The 16783-nt window shown below is 32.0% G+C and overlaps 2 protein-coding genes across 2 annotated transcripts; both read left to right on the forward strand.

The window, feature by feature from the left end:
* Window positions 1-9379: 9379 nt before the first annotated feature.
* LOC107469225 (uncharacterized) lies at window positions 9380-10602 on the forward strand. The gene is made up of 2 exons (XM_021133888.2): window positions 9380-9478; window positions 9946-10602. The coding sequence occupies exons 1-2, from the start codon at window positions 9380-9382 to the stop codon at window positions 10600-10602; spliced, it is 756 nt and encodes a 251-aa protein (XP_020989547.2).
* An 895-nt stretch (window positions 10603-11497) lies between these two features.
* Window positions 11498-12159, forward strand: LOC110276775 (uncharacterized). The gene is made up of 3 exons (XM_021133889.1): window positions 11498-11627; window positions 11702-11764; window positions 11999-12159. The coding sequence occupies exons 1-3, from the start codon at window positions 11498-11500 to the stop codon at window positions 12157-12159; spliced, it is 354 nt and encodes a 117-aa protein (XP_020989548.1).
* The last annotated feature ends 4624 nt before the right edge of the window (window positions 12160-16783 follow it).

A 16783-nucleotide genomic window follows, 5' to 3' on the forward strand; every position in this document is an offset into this window, starting at 1 on the left:
TTTCAATTTTTCAAATATTATCGTATATTACAATTTTCAAAATACACTATCAGAAAAAGGATTTGCCACAAAAAAATTACCCACAAATACATTAAAGTAGTAATGTTATATGTTAGTCCGTAAAATTTGCTACAAACATTCATCCCTCTAGTTAGGTTTTATCAATTTACCACAAATAACATTAACAGTGGCCTCTTAAACTCCAAAACCATTTCTTTTCCATTATCATCAATATTTTCTCTGTCCCTGTTTTTCATCTTTTTCTCTCTTCCCTTTCCTGGACTAGCGAGTCCTTTTCCCTTTACTTCTATCTATTTTTCTAAATTCTTCTTGCTGCTTGAATCTCAGATATTTTTTTTTCTTTATGTGAGGTGATCAATAGTGAAACCGTCTCATTCTTTTCTTGTCATAGAATGGCTAATGTTCCATCTATTTTTTTATTTTTTCTTCAATTGAGATTTACATGCTGTTAGTAGTGAAAATTCTAGCTATAATATTATTATTGTTTTCACTACCCTGTATTACTCTGTCGATATAGTCATCTCTATTGCAATCTCATTCTTTCTTCCTTTTTAGTGGTGCTGAAATTAGGGGGGATTCTGATGAGAGGTTGAGAAGCTTGACCACTCTTTGAGTTTGGGTTTCTTTACCGACACTGAGCTCAGGACAGTGCTTTAGGGAGATAGCTGTGACATTCTTCATGGTTGGGCGTTCAAAAGGCACTATCTTTAGCCACACAATATTACTGATGCAACGTTGTTGCACAAATTGGATAGAAATTTGCTACGAATTCAATTTTTTGTGGCAAAAATTGAATTGGACTTTCAAATTATCGGATTTCTTAACTCTCATTTGCCACGAACAAGACCCACCATGGCTAAGTCGCGCGCGATGAATCAATTTGGCATGGTTCACTACAAGAAAAACATTAAGTATCATTTGATTTACTGCCGGAATAACAAAAATTATCCGCCAATAATTTTAGTACTCCATTATTTTCTTTCCCATCTAATTACTGTCGGATATTGCATTTGGTAAATCCGATGGTAAATTTAATTTTTATTTATGTTTTTTCTTTTTACACAATAGGTGGTCAAATTCTTTTGGTTATTTTTTATTTAAATTTTTTTCTTTTGCACAATTAGTAGTGAAATTCTAAATAACAGAAACCAAATATGGTAAATTAAATATCAAGTGTACAAAAAAATTAACAGTAAAAAAGTAGAATATACAATGAAACAGTCTATAACAAAAATTCTAATAACTAAAGATCCTGATAGTCGTTATTGTCATAATCTCCCTAGTCCTGCTAAGGTGGCGGATTATGCGATGAAGGCTCCGGGTGAGCTCCAGCACCTGCTCCCTCAAATCGACACTCGGTATCGATGGACCGGTTGGTGGCAGAGGCGGATGAATGTCTTAGTGTGGAGGTGAAGAGGTTGTCAGTGAAGAACAATCTCAACCCACAGATGTGGTTCTTGTATAGCTTAGATGCAGTCTCAAACCAAACCATGTCAAGATTGACTTCAACTGCAGCGGAGTTGTTGTCATCATCTCCAATTTGCTGAGATTGCTGGGTTGTGGTCGCCGCCACTCTCTGTGTATAGGACTTCTGTGTAGCACATGTTATGATTAGGACTGTAATTAATTAAAAATTAAACTTTATACTCTATGATGTTTACTGACATAATGATCTGTATCCCGCTGATAAGCAAATCTCTTCTTGTTCTCCTTCAAGGTATGTGTATACTTGAAGATCTCTGCAATCGTCGCATCACGACTCAATGACTTAGACTACATAGGTTGAAACAACATGTCAAATCAAGTTATAATGATATTATATTTCAAAAACAAAATGTAGGTAATAACAAATTGAAACAAATTACATACTAACCTGACCTTTGTCTTCATAAAAATCACTGACCCACCAGTATACTTCGACGACCTGGCCGATACTCTATTAGCTCTATTTGTGAGATGACGACACTTGAACCTCTCATCAGTCTCTTAATGGACATACAATGCCTTCGTTCTTAAGGTCTGGACGGAGCCAAATAGGGGTGGTCACGCCGCTCACGTACGTCCTCCATCATCTGCTATAGTCGCCTAGCCATCCGATGGTCGAAGATCTTCCTGATCATGACATCGTGCGTTTTGTCACATATAAATATTTTCTGTACAAAGAATATTTAGCACTAGTTAATCAAAATTAAATACATAGTTAAATAAAATAGAAGATATGAACTAAGTAAGGTTTGGATATGTAAAGTTTTTACTACCCACTTCTAGAACATCACGAGTGGTCGTACATCAGCTTAATGACATTAGTACACTCCTATGTACACGCATTGTTATTTGACGCAAATGTATCAATGGAAAACTTAAGATTAGTAGTTTACTAAAAAATTATTTGAAGTAATCTATAAACAGAATGCACCACAAACTCTATCCGTCAACAATAAACCCTAAACAATAAACAAACAAACCAACATGGAATTATATGACTTAAGCAGCAATATCCATCAACAATTAGGTAGCATGCATATAAAATGAAATATCTTAACTTAAATCCACTAACCTAAATCTAACTTATCTTAACAACATAAATCCACTAAAACTAGAAAATTGAGTGTAACTAAATTAAACTGACTAACTAAAATAGTATGACGTAAAATAGTACTCACACTGTCAAACCATCAGGCCAAATAGTCATCCGTACGGTAGGAGCTAGTGCAGGGTCATCTAGTTGGGATCCGTGAAAAGATTCTGGCACCACGGTGTCTATTGCTAGAGGCATCGTTCTCATCGAAACAGTGGGATATTGAGCAGACAGAGGTGGTGGAGGAATCTACTCTAGTGAAGCAGCCAAATAACTTCCTGGTTGTGAAGGTGCGTAGCAGAAGAAGCCACATAGTTGGAGTTAGTGACCATGATGAATGACTGATCCTGTGCACCCATTGCCTATGATGTCTTAGGGATAGGCAAAGTAGAGGACGATGACCGAGAAGTCCCAGGGGTACTAGTAGACACCCTCCCTCTACCACGACCACGAGGTCGATTCGTGACACCTCTGCTTGTCATCATGTCTGCAAAGAGCATACGAATTAAATTCAAATTAAAACTTTTTGAAACTAATTCTTTACTTAGAATTAATCAAATTAAAATTTTATAAAATCTTATAAAATTCAAATTTGCAACAAAATATTGAGAGATGAGAGGGTTAGAGAGAGTGATGAGAGAGAGAGATGATTCAAAATGAAGGAGAAGGGGCTTCGTGGTTCAAATTTAAAAAGACATTACCGTCGGATTTATCGGCATAAAAATCTATTGGTAAAGCCTCACAGTGCTCCAAATGCAATGTTTCAGTAATTTAGGGTACCGTCGAATTTATCCGCCTATAAATCCGATGGTAATGCTCGTGCCAATTACTTTTTCTCTCCAAATATTACTGGCAAATTTACTGTTGGATGTTATAATCCGATGGTAAGTTTTTTACCTGACAAATTTATGTCCAAATCCGCCGGTAAACCCAGCGCTAATGTCCGATGATAAATTTGATGATAAATCCGTCGGTACTCATCATTTTTTCTTGTAGTGGTTCCCATCATTTTTTCTAATTTTTATTCAAATATTTCCTTTCTAATTTGGTAAATTTTTTGTTTAAATATTTTTCCTAATTTGTTTAGTGCAGTAGAAAATTACAAGGCCAGAGAGTTGGGAGAATCCTTTTTCAAGTAAAACCTAATTGCTCTTTTTTTGTTATCATCTTTCAATTCTTGTGATTATTATTTTTGTTTATATTTTACAACTACAATTTCTTCTTGAATTTTACTTTATTTTTTTCTTATATTTTTTCATCTTTTTTTATTTTTGTTCCTGAGTTATATAGAATAGATTTTGCCTTCATTTGTTATTGTTAGGTTGTTGAGTATTAGCTCATATTAGTGGAAAGGTTGTTAGAAAGAGCCATATTATTCCTTGCTTAATTGTTGAATTTTCCTTTGTTGTGTTCTTGCTGCGTGTGATTGAGGTCTTATTGTGTCATGGTATATCTCACTCCCTTTTCAGTATAGTGACTCTTTGTAACCGTCAAATATAATTTTAATAAATCCTTCGAATGATTGTTGCACTTCTTGCATTTGTATAAATTGAAAAATATCTATATATTGCTACACTAAATTCCTTAAGTTCAGACTCATTATGTGTATATATCTATTACTTAAAAGTGTGATGTCAACTCAATTTGTTGTAGTTTGAGTTGTTAGAGGATGCAAAGTCACGTATAAAGAAAGTTTCTATTCTATATAATTTTTGTCAGAAGATAAGTGTAAGATGAGTCATAATTCATTCAATTCATAGGTGAATTTGTTAGTGGTATTCATAACTTATGCTAAATTTTCATTTTTGATCTTTCAATACTTCTAACACCATGAAGCTTTTGAAAAATCGTTCTTGTTTTGTAAGATTAGTCATGAATCATACCAATAATAATGAATAATGGAATATTCCTTCATTAACTTTAATTTCTCTTCATACGTTTTATATCACATAATGTTTACTCACATGATGATCCGTAAACTGCTGATAAGCAAATCTCTCCTTGTTTTCTTTCAAGGTGTGAGTATACTTGAAGGTTTCGCCATTATCGCATCACGATCCAACGACTTAAACTACACATATTGAAAGAATATGTTAAATCAAGTAATACTGACATTATATGTCAAAGACAAAAGATCGAACAAATTCATGTTACATACCAGCCTGATCTTTGGCTTCATAAAAGTCGCTAACCCGCCAGTATACTTTGACGACCTAGTTAATTCCCTGTTATTTTGTTTGTGAGATGGTGATGCTTGAACCACTCATTAGCTCCAATAGACATACAATGTCTTCTTAATGTCTAGGCGGAGCCAAATAGTGAGGTGGTCGTGCTTCTCACGTATGTCCTGCATCATCTACTGAAGCTGCCTAAGAAACAAAAAAAATCATGAAATTTTCACATAGGAAACAGTTGCAAGCATTAATTGAAACAATCACGCATTCAAGAAAACATCAATTCCTAGCCGTTCTAGTGTGCAATCTCTTATTACTCCACAATTTTTTAGCAAATAAGGGTTTTGAGAAGGTGCCACTAAGCAACCTTCTCCCACTTTCGTCCTAAAACTCTATTCGAAGAAAATTATGTCTGGCGTAAAACTTAAATAGTTCATTATATTTAGAGATAGAAAACTAACCTGAAATATGACTGTACAAACTACGAAATAAGCAAACTCTAACTAATCTCAAAAAACATAACATCGTCCTAATAAAAAAGATAACTTACTAAACTCACAAGGTAAAACTAATTTAAAAATTAATTTGGGAGGAATAAGTAAAACTCAACATTGCAATTAATTAAAACCAAATTCTAATTTTACCAAATTAACAGTAGACATACCAGAAATAGACGATATACATTTAATGTAAATTGAAAGAAATTCATTCTCTAAAGTCAAAAAAATCTTCTAACAGCTCAAGCACTCTTAATTTCACCCTACCTAACTTAACCTAACATTATTTAAGTTCTAATTACAATAAGTAAATATAACAAACTCTAATCACACACTTCATTAAAAAGTTTAATCAATAATTTAATAAAACACCTAACAAAATCCTAAACAAAAAATATGAAAAAATACAAAAACTATAAGAAAATTACCTCTGATGGTGGCTGCAGGATGGTTGAAGCGTGATGGTAACAAGTAACAGCAGTGATGGCGACAAAGTGACGACCTACGATGGCAACGAACACCTACAACGATGGCAGTGACGATAGTTCCAATAGTAGTGACGACAACATGCAACGGCGGTAGCTCCAGGTGGTGGCAACGATGGCAGCTTCAATGGAGCAACGGCAAATAGATGTGTGAATGGGAGACGAGAGAGAGAGGGAGTATTTCTAGAAGTATGGGGGAAGGGTTTCGCATTTGAATTTTATCCTAAATTCATCGTCGAATTTACTAACGGAAAAATTCGACGAAAAGGTGTTTGTCGTTGCCTAAACACCATATTTCGCTAAACCTTGTTACCATAAAAATTTGTTGACAAAAAATCTGACGCTAAATTTACCACTAATAAAATTAATTTTTGTGCCTCTATTTATATCGGATTTAGTTACAAAATTTTAAATCCGACGGTAACTTATTTGAGGAACGAATTTTCACTCATAGCTGTTGGAAAATTTGTCGATAATGTCCGTTACTAAATTTAATGGTATTCAGTATTTTTCTTATAGTGTTAGATTAAAATCACAGCAAAAAATACCCCAAACTAATAGATCTACATAATTTTTTTGACAAGTCTAAAGTAATTCTATGTCCTCTAGATAAAGGTTCTTGTATTTGACTCCAACTTAAGGCCCAATTGGAGGTCCAAACCTTTTACAAGTTCATGATGATGATGATGATGATCAGAACCAACAATGGAGAAATTGAATATACGCTAATTTTCTTGTTGATCATGAGAATTAGGAACATACCATTTTAAAAACATTAACAAGACCAACATCTTCATCGTCATCTTGATCATTATTTATTAAAGGAAGAAGGATTATAGAACCAATTATTAATATTGTAACTTGCTTCCTATAAAAGGTAGTGGTTGATGGTGGTAGCATTTGTTTCTTGAGGTTGTAATTTCTTTTTTGTTCTCTCTTTCTTGTGTGCATTTTAGTATCCCCATAATACTGCTTGTGAATTTGTGAATTCCTTATAACAATATTGGCACTCTAATATTTTTTATTACTATTATTCTTATCATGATCTCCCTCTAAGAATAATGTTGAGCTTTTCTCAATCGATGTTGATGAAATTGAATTTGAAGAATTCACATTACATTAAACTATCTCTTCTTCAAAATTCTAAGATCTAAAAACAATAAGATTACTGTAATTATGCTAATAATTATTTATCCAATATTTTGAATCTTTGCCAACTTAGTGATATATTCATGTAATCGAAGCAAATATTTTCTTCATCATCAATATTTGCTTAATTATATTTTTTAATCATAATAAATTTCTTACTATTTAGGTGATACAAGATGACAATTTTATCTCAGCATGGTGATACATTATTACCTCAAGTCCTACAATATTGCAGTAAATCCTCTACGAAAGAGAGAGACTTTCTTGTATGTTGTGGAAGCATCAAATTCAATTCGCTAAGGAGATGGCTTATACTTTTCCATTCTACTCGTTGCAACATGTACTCAATGTTGCCTCTGATGTTTGGTATAACAAGGTTAATGTCCATTTTCTGGCTGATAGTGCTCAATGCTCACATGAATATATCTAATAAAGCACCCTTCTCTCATACATCCTACAATAGTGCTTCATCAACTATTATGGAAACTAATATAAAGGTTTGTTATGTTTTTGTACTTTGCTATTTGATTTAATATAAAGTAACCATTTAGTAGTTAGCTAGAGTATGATTCGTTTGATACTTGTACAAAATATATGCACTGTGCTTGCAGTATCTGAAAAGGTTTGGTTTTTTATATTTTACGAAAGTTTTTGATTGAGATACTGATATTATAGTAATAGATCTAAAGGTCATTTTTAAAAAGAATTTGTTTGCTAAACACTATATAAAATACTGTAAATTGAATCCGAATCATTATACTTTTTTTTAGTATTTTTCAATCTATATTGTTTGGGATTAGTATATACTATATAGTTCTTATTCATTAATGTCATTTGTGAAACATGAAATCAGATGCTCTAAGATGAGACTTTGTACGTATATGTGTTTGGATGATATGTGGTTGTGTTGTTTACTGTTTTGAATTGCTTTTTTTTGTCAGATTGAATTGTTTTTTCTTGAATTGCACCCGACATGTGTTTTTTTACTTAGGATAGACTAAAATCAACCGTCTTGAAGCCCATAATTTTTTGGTGAGATGTTCTTATTGGGCTGAATACAAAAAAGGTCACTAAGATTGATGAAACCAACTACTGCGTGCATAGATTTCTTGATGGCCTACGTCAACCACTAAGGGTGTGTTTGGGGTTCACGTTGAAGAACAAAAAAGCTCGTTTGAACGTCTTGAATGCCACATTGTTATGTTTGGCAATTTTTTGAAACCCCTAACCCAGAATTGCTTTCACCTGTGAACGTACGTTCACGAGAAGCTAAAAATTCAAGCTTCTGCGTCACGTTGAAAAAATTAATGACCATTGGAAGAGTTAGGTAACAAATTTATTTCATATCTACCAACTGTACCCTTCCTTTCTTCTATAAAAAGGATGTCCGTAACCACATAATTTCACACAGTAGTAGTTCTTTCTATGTTCTTCGTTACAAAATTTTTTTTATCAAACTCTTTCAGATTTGTTTCCATCACTGCTAAGGTAAAGATTTTAATTTTCTTTTTAATATTTTTTAGTTCTTTCTTTCATATTTTAATTTTTATGTTTTTTATTGTATTTTTATTTATATGATAAATATTTTTCGTATTATTTTTTTAGTGTTCTGATGTTATTTTTTTAATTTTCTATTGTTATATTTTTATTTTTTTATTTATATGACAACTATTGTTAATATAAATTTTATTTTTATTAATTTTTATTATGTTTTGTTTATATAATTATTTTTTTATCCTTTATTGTACTATATTTATGTTATGTATAAAATTTTTTATTTTTTTATTTGATTATATTCATATAAATTTTATTTACTTTTTATTATAATTTTTTTGTTCATATGATATATATTGTTGGTTGTAATTATTATATACTATGTTTGTATAATTTTTTTTGTTTTTGTCTTTTATTTTTATTGTACTTTATTTGTTTTTATTATATAGCAATTATAAGTAATAAAAGAGTCATAAATAATAAAAATTTATAGTCCAAAATATATTAAATTAAAGAGTACTCACAGAACTAAAATAAATTATAAAATCTTTTCTTTTTGTTTGACATTATAAAATCTTTTCTTTTTGTTTGACATTATAATTTATTTCTTAGCTTGGTATTGATAAGAATTTATTTATATTTTTATGTAGGACTTATTTTTTGTTAATTAATTTGGAATGAACATGGAATATTTGCTTAAAGAATATGAAAAAGAACAACATGAAAAATCAAAATTACTTTCCATTATAGAAGAAGAAATAGATGAAATTGAAAATATTTCTGCATTAATTGGTTAATATGCAGTCAATTATTTGTGCAAAAAACCATGCAGAACTAGTGAACAAACAGGTTATTTATGGGTGCAAGAAATTTTAGGTGGTCATGACATTCGTTGTTATGAAATGTTTCGGATAGAAAAATATGTTTTTTTTTCAATGTTGTGATGAATTAATTGAACAAGGATTAAAACCTACAAGACAAATGGGAGTTCAGGAAATGGTTGCTATGTTCTTAAATACGGTTGGTCATGGAGTGGGTAATAGGATGATACAAGAAAGGTTTCAACATTCTGGAAAGACAGTAAGTAGACATTTTCATAAGGTATTATATATAATTTATATTTTTTTAATAGAATAATGAATAACAATGAATCTCCAAAGACAAAAGCAGCATGGGACATGGAGACTACTAAACAATTTATTCAAGTATGTTTAGATCAAGTTGCTAAACAGCAACGTAATGGAACCACTCTTACAAAAAAAGGTTGGAAGGATGCTTTGTCTTAATTTAATGAAAAAACTAGAAAACAATATGATAAGATTCAGTTAAAAAATAAATGGGACAATCTTAAGAAGGAATGGTCAGCATAGTACAAATTTTTTGGCAAAGAAACGGGTTTAGGATGGGATTATACTAAACATACCGTTGATGCACCAAATGAATGGTGGGATAGAAAACAATTGGTACGTAGTAACTTATTATTAAAGTAAAAATTTTAACTTTAATTTTGGTAATAAGTCTTGTGTTGATTAGTTGTACACATGCAGAAAAATCCCTTATATGGAAAATTCAGAAATAAAGGACTTCCTTTTAAAGATGAGTTAACTATATTATTTAAAGATGTTATGGCCGATGGCAAATTTGCTTGGGCTTCCTCATCTGGGATGTTACCAAGTAGCATAGAAGAAGATGGTGATAGATATCGACCATACTTTGAAGAAGGTCACGTTGATATAAAAGAAGATTCTGGAGATAGTGAAGAAGGTATTGGTGCTAGTGTGGGAGTTAGTTCTGAATTTCAACACATAAATCTTAGCTCTTCTCAAGAAAATAATAGTCAAAAGAGTACGGAAAAAAGAAAGCGAGATGTGGTTTGTGAAACAACAAAAAAGAAGAAAAATTTTAAAGTCTCTGTCTCAAAGCAAATTGCAGATGCAATAAGTAGAATTGCCTCTGCATCTGAATCACGCTCAACTATTGTGTCCACATTTCTAGTACCCGGTGCATCTATTGGGGAAGTAATGGCTGAGATTCAAAAGATGAAAATGATCACTAGTAATCCCGATTTTCATAGTCGTTGTTGTCAACTAATGATATTTAAACCTGCTAGAGAAATGTTTGTATCTTTAAAAGGATATGAGCAAAGATTGTTGGATTGGCTCAAACATGCAGCATATAATCCACTACCATTCATGCAAAATTAATTTTTTTTCTTCTGATTTTCATGCAAAACTAATTTAGTTATTATTGTACTCCATTTTAATTTGTCCATGAATTTTTTGTTATGCTAGGATAAGACAATTGAAAATTTTATGTGTTACTTATTTAGCATTTTATAATATAATGTTTGTGGTACTTAATTATTGTTCTTATTATATATAATTTACTTCTTAGTTTGGTATCGATAAGAATTTATTTATATTTTTACGTAGGACTTATTTTTTGTTAATTAATTTGGAATGAACATGGAGTATTTACTTGAAGAATATGAAAAACAACATGAAGAATCAAAATTACTTTCCATTATAAAAGAAGAAACAGATAAAATTGAAAATATTTCTGCATTAATTGGTCAATATGCAGTCAATTATTTGTGCAAAAAACCATGCAGAACTAGTGAACAAACAGGTTATTTATGGGTGCAAGAAATTTTAGGTGGTCATGACATTCGTTGTTATGAAATGTTTCGGATGGAAAAATATGTTTTTTTTTCAATTTTGTGATGAATTAATTGAACAAGGATTAAAACCTACAAGACAAATGGGAGTTCAGGAAATGGTTGCTATATTCTTAAATACGGTTGGTCATGGAGTGGGTAATAGGATGATACAAGAAAGGTTTCAACATTCTGGAGAGACAGTAAGTAAGTAGACATTTTCATAAGGTATTGGTTGCTTGCTTTAGATTATCTATTAAATATATTAAGCCATCGGATCCAAAGTTTCAAAATGTTCATAGCAAAATAAAAAATGACCAACGATATTGGCCATTTTTTAAAGATGCTATAGGAGTAATTGATGATACTTATATCTCATGTGTGGTTAGCCCAAGTGATCAACCCAAATTTATTGGAAGAAAGGGGTATCCAACATAGAATAAATGGCTGTATGTGATTGGGACATGTGCTTTATTTTTGCTTTACCTGGATGGAAAGGCACTGCGTATGATGCTCGTGTATTTGATAATGCTATTACAGCTCCTACCATGAATTTTCCGCATCCTCCTCCAGGTTAATTTTTATCATTTTTTACAAATAAACTATATTTACTTGATTATCATGTAACTAATTTTATTCCTCATTAGGTAAATATTATTTGGTAGATGCCGGTTATCCAACACCGAAAGGATATATTGGTCCATATAAATGTGAGCGCTATCATCTTGCAAATTTTAGGCGTTCTTATGGATTTACAAATCATAATGAAGTGTTTAATTATTATCACTCAAGCTTAAGATGCACAATAGAAAGGACTTTTGGAGTGTGAAAAAATAGATTTGCTATCTTGCGACACATGCCCAAGTTCAAAATTGAAACTCAAGTGCAGATAGTGTGTGCAACAATGGCTATTCATAATTTTATTAGCAGACATTCTGAAACAGATACTGAGTTTAATCAATATGAACATGCAAACATTCTTGATGGAGAAGATAATAGTTATGTTGGTGAAAGCTCAGATCAAACTCTAACCATTAGCTCTTCTGTAGAAATGGATCGTGTTCGAGACTCGATTAGAGATCAAATTATTAATTACATGCAGTAGAAATAATAGTGTTCTTATGTACTAATTTTGTATACGATACTATTTTTTATGTATTTTCATTAGTGTTTTATCTTTTAATTTAATATTTATTAGTGTTTTTATGTATTAAAATATATTTTGTCAATTTTTATATGTTACTTTAATTTAGTAAGTAAATATTAACTTTATTATAAAATGAATTAATAAGATCTATTCAAATATTTAAAGTAAAATAATAGAATAATATAAAAAATTATTTTAATTGATGTCTCTTTTAGTAATTTTTCATCTAAAAGTGATTTTGAATAGTATAACCCAAACATAAATCACGTCAACACAAACTTACTTTTCATCAAAAACAAGTTTGCAAAATCACTTCTATGCAAACTCTCGTTTGCAAACTGAAATCCAAACACACACTAATTAACTTTTGGGCCTTATTCTACCAAATTATGGATCCTATAACTTCCATCACAAATCAGTAAATATGTATTAGGACTAAAATTTTGTGAGTATTAGTAATTTCGTTAACCAAAAGTAAATGGATATAGACTAAGGGTCTGTTTGAAAAGTTTTAAAAGTAATTTTTTTTGAGCTTTTGACTTATGAAAAAATAATAGTATTAATGTCTGGTACAATTTTCAAAACCAAATTGCAGCTTTCTAAGAAGTTATTTAGGAGTTTATAGAGAAGTTAAAAAAATGATTTCTCTTATAATACTACTACTTTTTATCATATTTCTTTTAAAACAAGAACTTTTAGAAGTAAAAACCCAAACACAAAATAACTTATTTATAAGCTACTTTTAATATAGTCATTTATTGTTTAAGCTATTTTTTCAAAAGAAACTTAATTAAGCTATTTAAATAAACTAGGCCTAAATAAGAACAAAGGTTCTAATTATTATTCATATATTTTGGATAGCTACAAAATTAAAGCTACGGTATTTAATATTTTTAATATATTTAAAGAAAGTGAAATATCTTTAAAAAATAGTATAAATCAACGTTTTCATTAAGAGAAAATGACTTGAAAATACTACTTAAATTTAAGTAACGAGTAATTAAAGTTTTTTTATTACATTCCTTCATCTTACTTCATATAGTATTATTAAAGTATTTGAGAAGAAAATTATCATAAATATAACCATAAAGTATTTGAGAAAAAAATTATCATAAATATAGTAAACCGAAATATATAGAACAATTTATAGTTAGTAGCAGTCATAATAATATATATATTCGCTAACATAAGATTCCTTCAACTTTATTGTTATATTCAAAATAGTATATATTTCACTAACAAAAAATTTCTTAAACTTTAAGTCTTTTTTCAAAGACAGAGATATGCAAAAATTAACTTAAACCAACATTTGATGGTATTCAATAAACAAAATTGCAGATTCTGTTGGATGTCCTAATATTAACAAAACATAGCAACCCAAATAGTGTAGGGAGATGTCCACATCCAAATACAACACACAACAAAAACTAACCAAAACCATTTTCACTTAACTAATCAATCGAAAATTGTCCATTATATATCTACCACACAAAAAATTAGAGTGTTATCTTTGGCAACCCACAGAACAAAAAACAAATCGAACCAATACCCATACTGTCAAAGTATCAAAGACAACTATTATGTTAATCAGGGCTTCACGCTTCGATGCAACCTATACCATTATATAGTTAAGCTCTTGGAACTGCTACTAACAACCAATAATGCCTCTGCAGGGGGTTGGATTCCTTGATTTTTTCTCCTTGTGGCTGGATTATTATGTGTCTCATCCCAATGCTTGCAAGCGAGCTTGCAAATTTCATCTCTCGTCGGGTTTGATTTTGACATAATTAAGTTCAAAGCTAGCCTCATTATGTTATGGTTGTTAATGCCCTGCCGTGGAAAAAAAAAGATAAGTATCGGATCATAGTGTGTAAGATGATGTTATCGCAAACCAAACAACAACAAAAAAGTATTTGAAACTTTTCGACTTGAGAAATGCATAACCTCTATAAAGGCAATATAACTCACAACAAACCTCATAGGGAGCCACCAACTCAGCTCAGAGTATTCATCTGTCAAAATCATAGCAAGCAGATTGATCACCTTGTCGCATAAGCACACATTAAATCTGATCCGATTTGAAAACATTAATAGCTCTTGGTGCCACAAATTATATAAGGTAGCAAATATCTTACATCGTCTATTAGCTCTTCCCTTGGGCACAGAGTACAAAAGGCATGCCAATCCCCCTGAGTATGCTCACTAGGAAACAAAACCTCTTTACATCCCACGTCAACATCACACAGTTATGTCATTTTTTTTGAAGAGTGAAAAGTACTAGGTAAGTGAACTAACCTTTTGTTCAGACCGGCATCGAATACGTATGCCGCAACTGCAAGCTCTAGGTTCGAGAAGAAAATCCCTTCCCGGGGACCTAAACAAGAGGTTGAAAAACTACAAAGAAATGCGAACACATTCTATATACTCCTTCTGTGTAATAACATAAACATGAATAACTATTCTTTCTTCTGATGGACTTATACAATACACATAGAAATTATGACCTGGGGCATGTCTTCCCCCTGCACCAGTTCACCTTGATTGCATCCACTAGGATGGGGAGTGCCGAACTTGACCGCAGTAGCAGGCACCTCCACATTACAGTTGTCTCCAAGCTGAAACTCCAACTTCCTCTACAACAGAAGATCACCCTTACGGCTAGGAAACTTCGTTTGTGTCAAACAGTTACTATAATCGCTACAGAACAATGTTAAATATGATAACCTTCAAGGGCTTTCGGCAGGGCTTATCACCTTTGGATGCTGCTTTCCTAGAATCATTGCACTTGCCTTATGAACCCTTCACGCTGTCTTTAATCTATTTCTTTCTGCCTAGACATTTGCTGTCTTTTACCGTGAAAGCCACTATTACCACCCCTGAACTAGAGCACCCTTTTCTCTTTGACGGACACATCCCTTCCTTGCTCTTAGGTCCTTTGTCCATTCTCAATGAACTCTTTCGACCCACGTGTTTAGACCACAGGATGTCTAACATGGTAGAGTGGCCAGCCACAATCTCTATTAATCTCATTGAATGATGTAACTGAGTTGACACAGCTGACCTTGTTGTCCTCTCACTCCGAATGATATATTGCATGGATCAAGACGTAACGGTTACTACACTGAATACATACACCTGGTGTTATTAGCTTACAACACTACATGCACTTTCATCACGGAATCATCATCTGTAGGGACTTCTATCGTTGCTCTTGCTGCCTTGTCCCTACAAAGTGGAAACAAAAAAAAGCAATACACTTAGCCCCCACAACACACAGCAGAATGACAAAAGGTGAAAATTTTTTCAATGACACACCTCACACAGTCCAACACTGACTTCTCCACCGATAGTTATGTCGGAGATCCATCATTATTTTCATTCTTTTGTGACTCCATGGGTGTTCAACTCGGACATCCTGACTTTATGCCACAATGTCACCGTAAACATGAGCTTCTCCACTTTATCAATGTCACTTCTTCACAATACATATGGAGAGTATCTGGGCCTACATATCGAAGCCTAGTTTGGTGGCCTATGAAAACTCACATGCCCACCTGTTATTAGCTTGTAGTTGTTGTATAAAGTTGTATGCAAAGCTCTTCAACGAATCCACACAAACTAATTGTTAAAGGCGTCCATCTTTCTGCCCTGCACATAGATATATGAGTCCGATATGACATAAAAGTGACCCTTGTACCTGATGCGATATGATTGACAGCCTCACAGTGACCTAACCAAATCACTCTAAAGATCCACCACCATAACTTACATAACTTCATGGATGAAAACAGAGAAAGTATAATTGGGTTGAACAAAATATAAATATAATATAATAATATATTTTGTCAAAGTTAGATTTAATTTTTCTAGGTGGCATAATTGGATGCAGACAAATACTCTAACAAACACAGTAATTCTGATGAAATTATTTAACCCAAAAAAAACCTACCCAAAAATTTCTACCATCAAAAAAAGTATTTATAACTTTTGACATTAATAACAAAATACTTAGCCCTTGTTGAATCTACATTATAGCCTAGCCCACTATTTGTACCAATAACTAATGTAGTAATTCATCCAAAAAATGGCACTTCAATTTTACAACAATTATAAATTTTATGGAGTATGAAACATGCATGAATTTATATATTAATCCCATGTCCTGACAATATCAACCATAAAACTACTTCCATATTTACGAAAATACATATTTTAAAAGAGGATTAGTATACACACTCGTTCATAATACTCCTGATAACTAATACTAGAAGTAAGAGACAAAGGATTCACACGAAACAAGGGAAAAATAAAGGAAATTATACACTAACATTTATCATTACTTCTCTATTAGCTCCTTGAACATTTTCACTTGCCTCTTTAGATTAGCATTCTCTTCCTCTAATTGACGAATGGTTTCTAACAAAGAAGACACAACTTTCTTATTTTCTTCATTTTTCTCATGTTCCAATCGACAATTTATGCGGTAGTTATAGTCACGAATTGCGAAATCAGTGGTAGACATTAGCTTCTCCAACATCACGAACGATACCTCTTGGTGAGCGTCATGGTCATTCACCGAGAT

This window comes from Arachis duranensis, chromosome 10 (genome assembly GCF_000817695.3).
Source record: "Arachis duranensis cultivar V14167 chromosome 10, aradu.V14167.gnm2.J7QH, whole genome shotgun sequence".
Classification (NCBI taxonomy): domain Eukaryota; kingdom Viridiplantae; phylum Streptophyta; class Magnoliopsida; order Fabales; family Fabaceae; genus Arachis; species Arachis duranensis.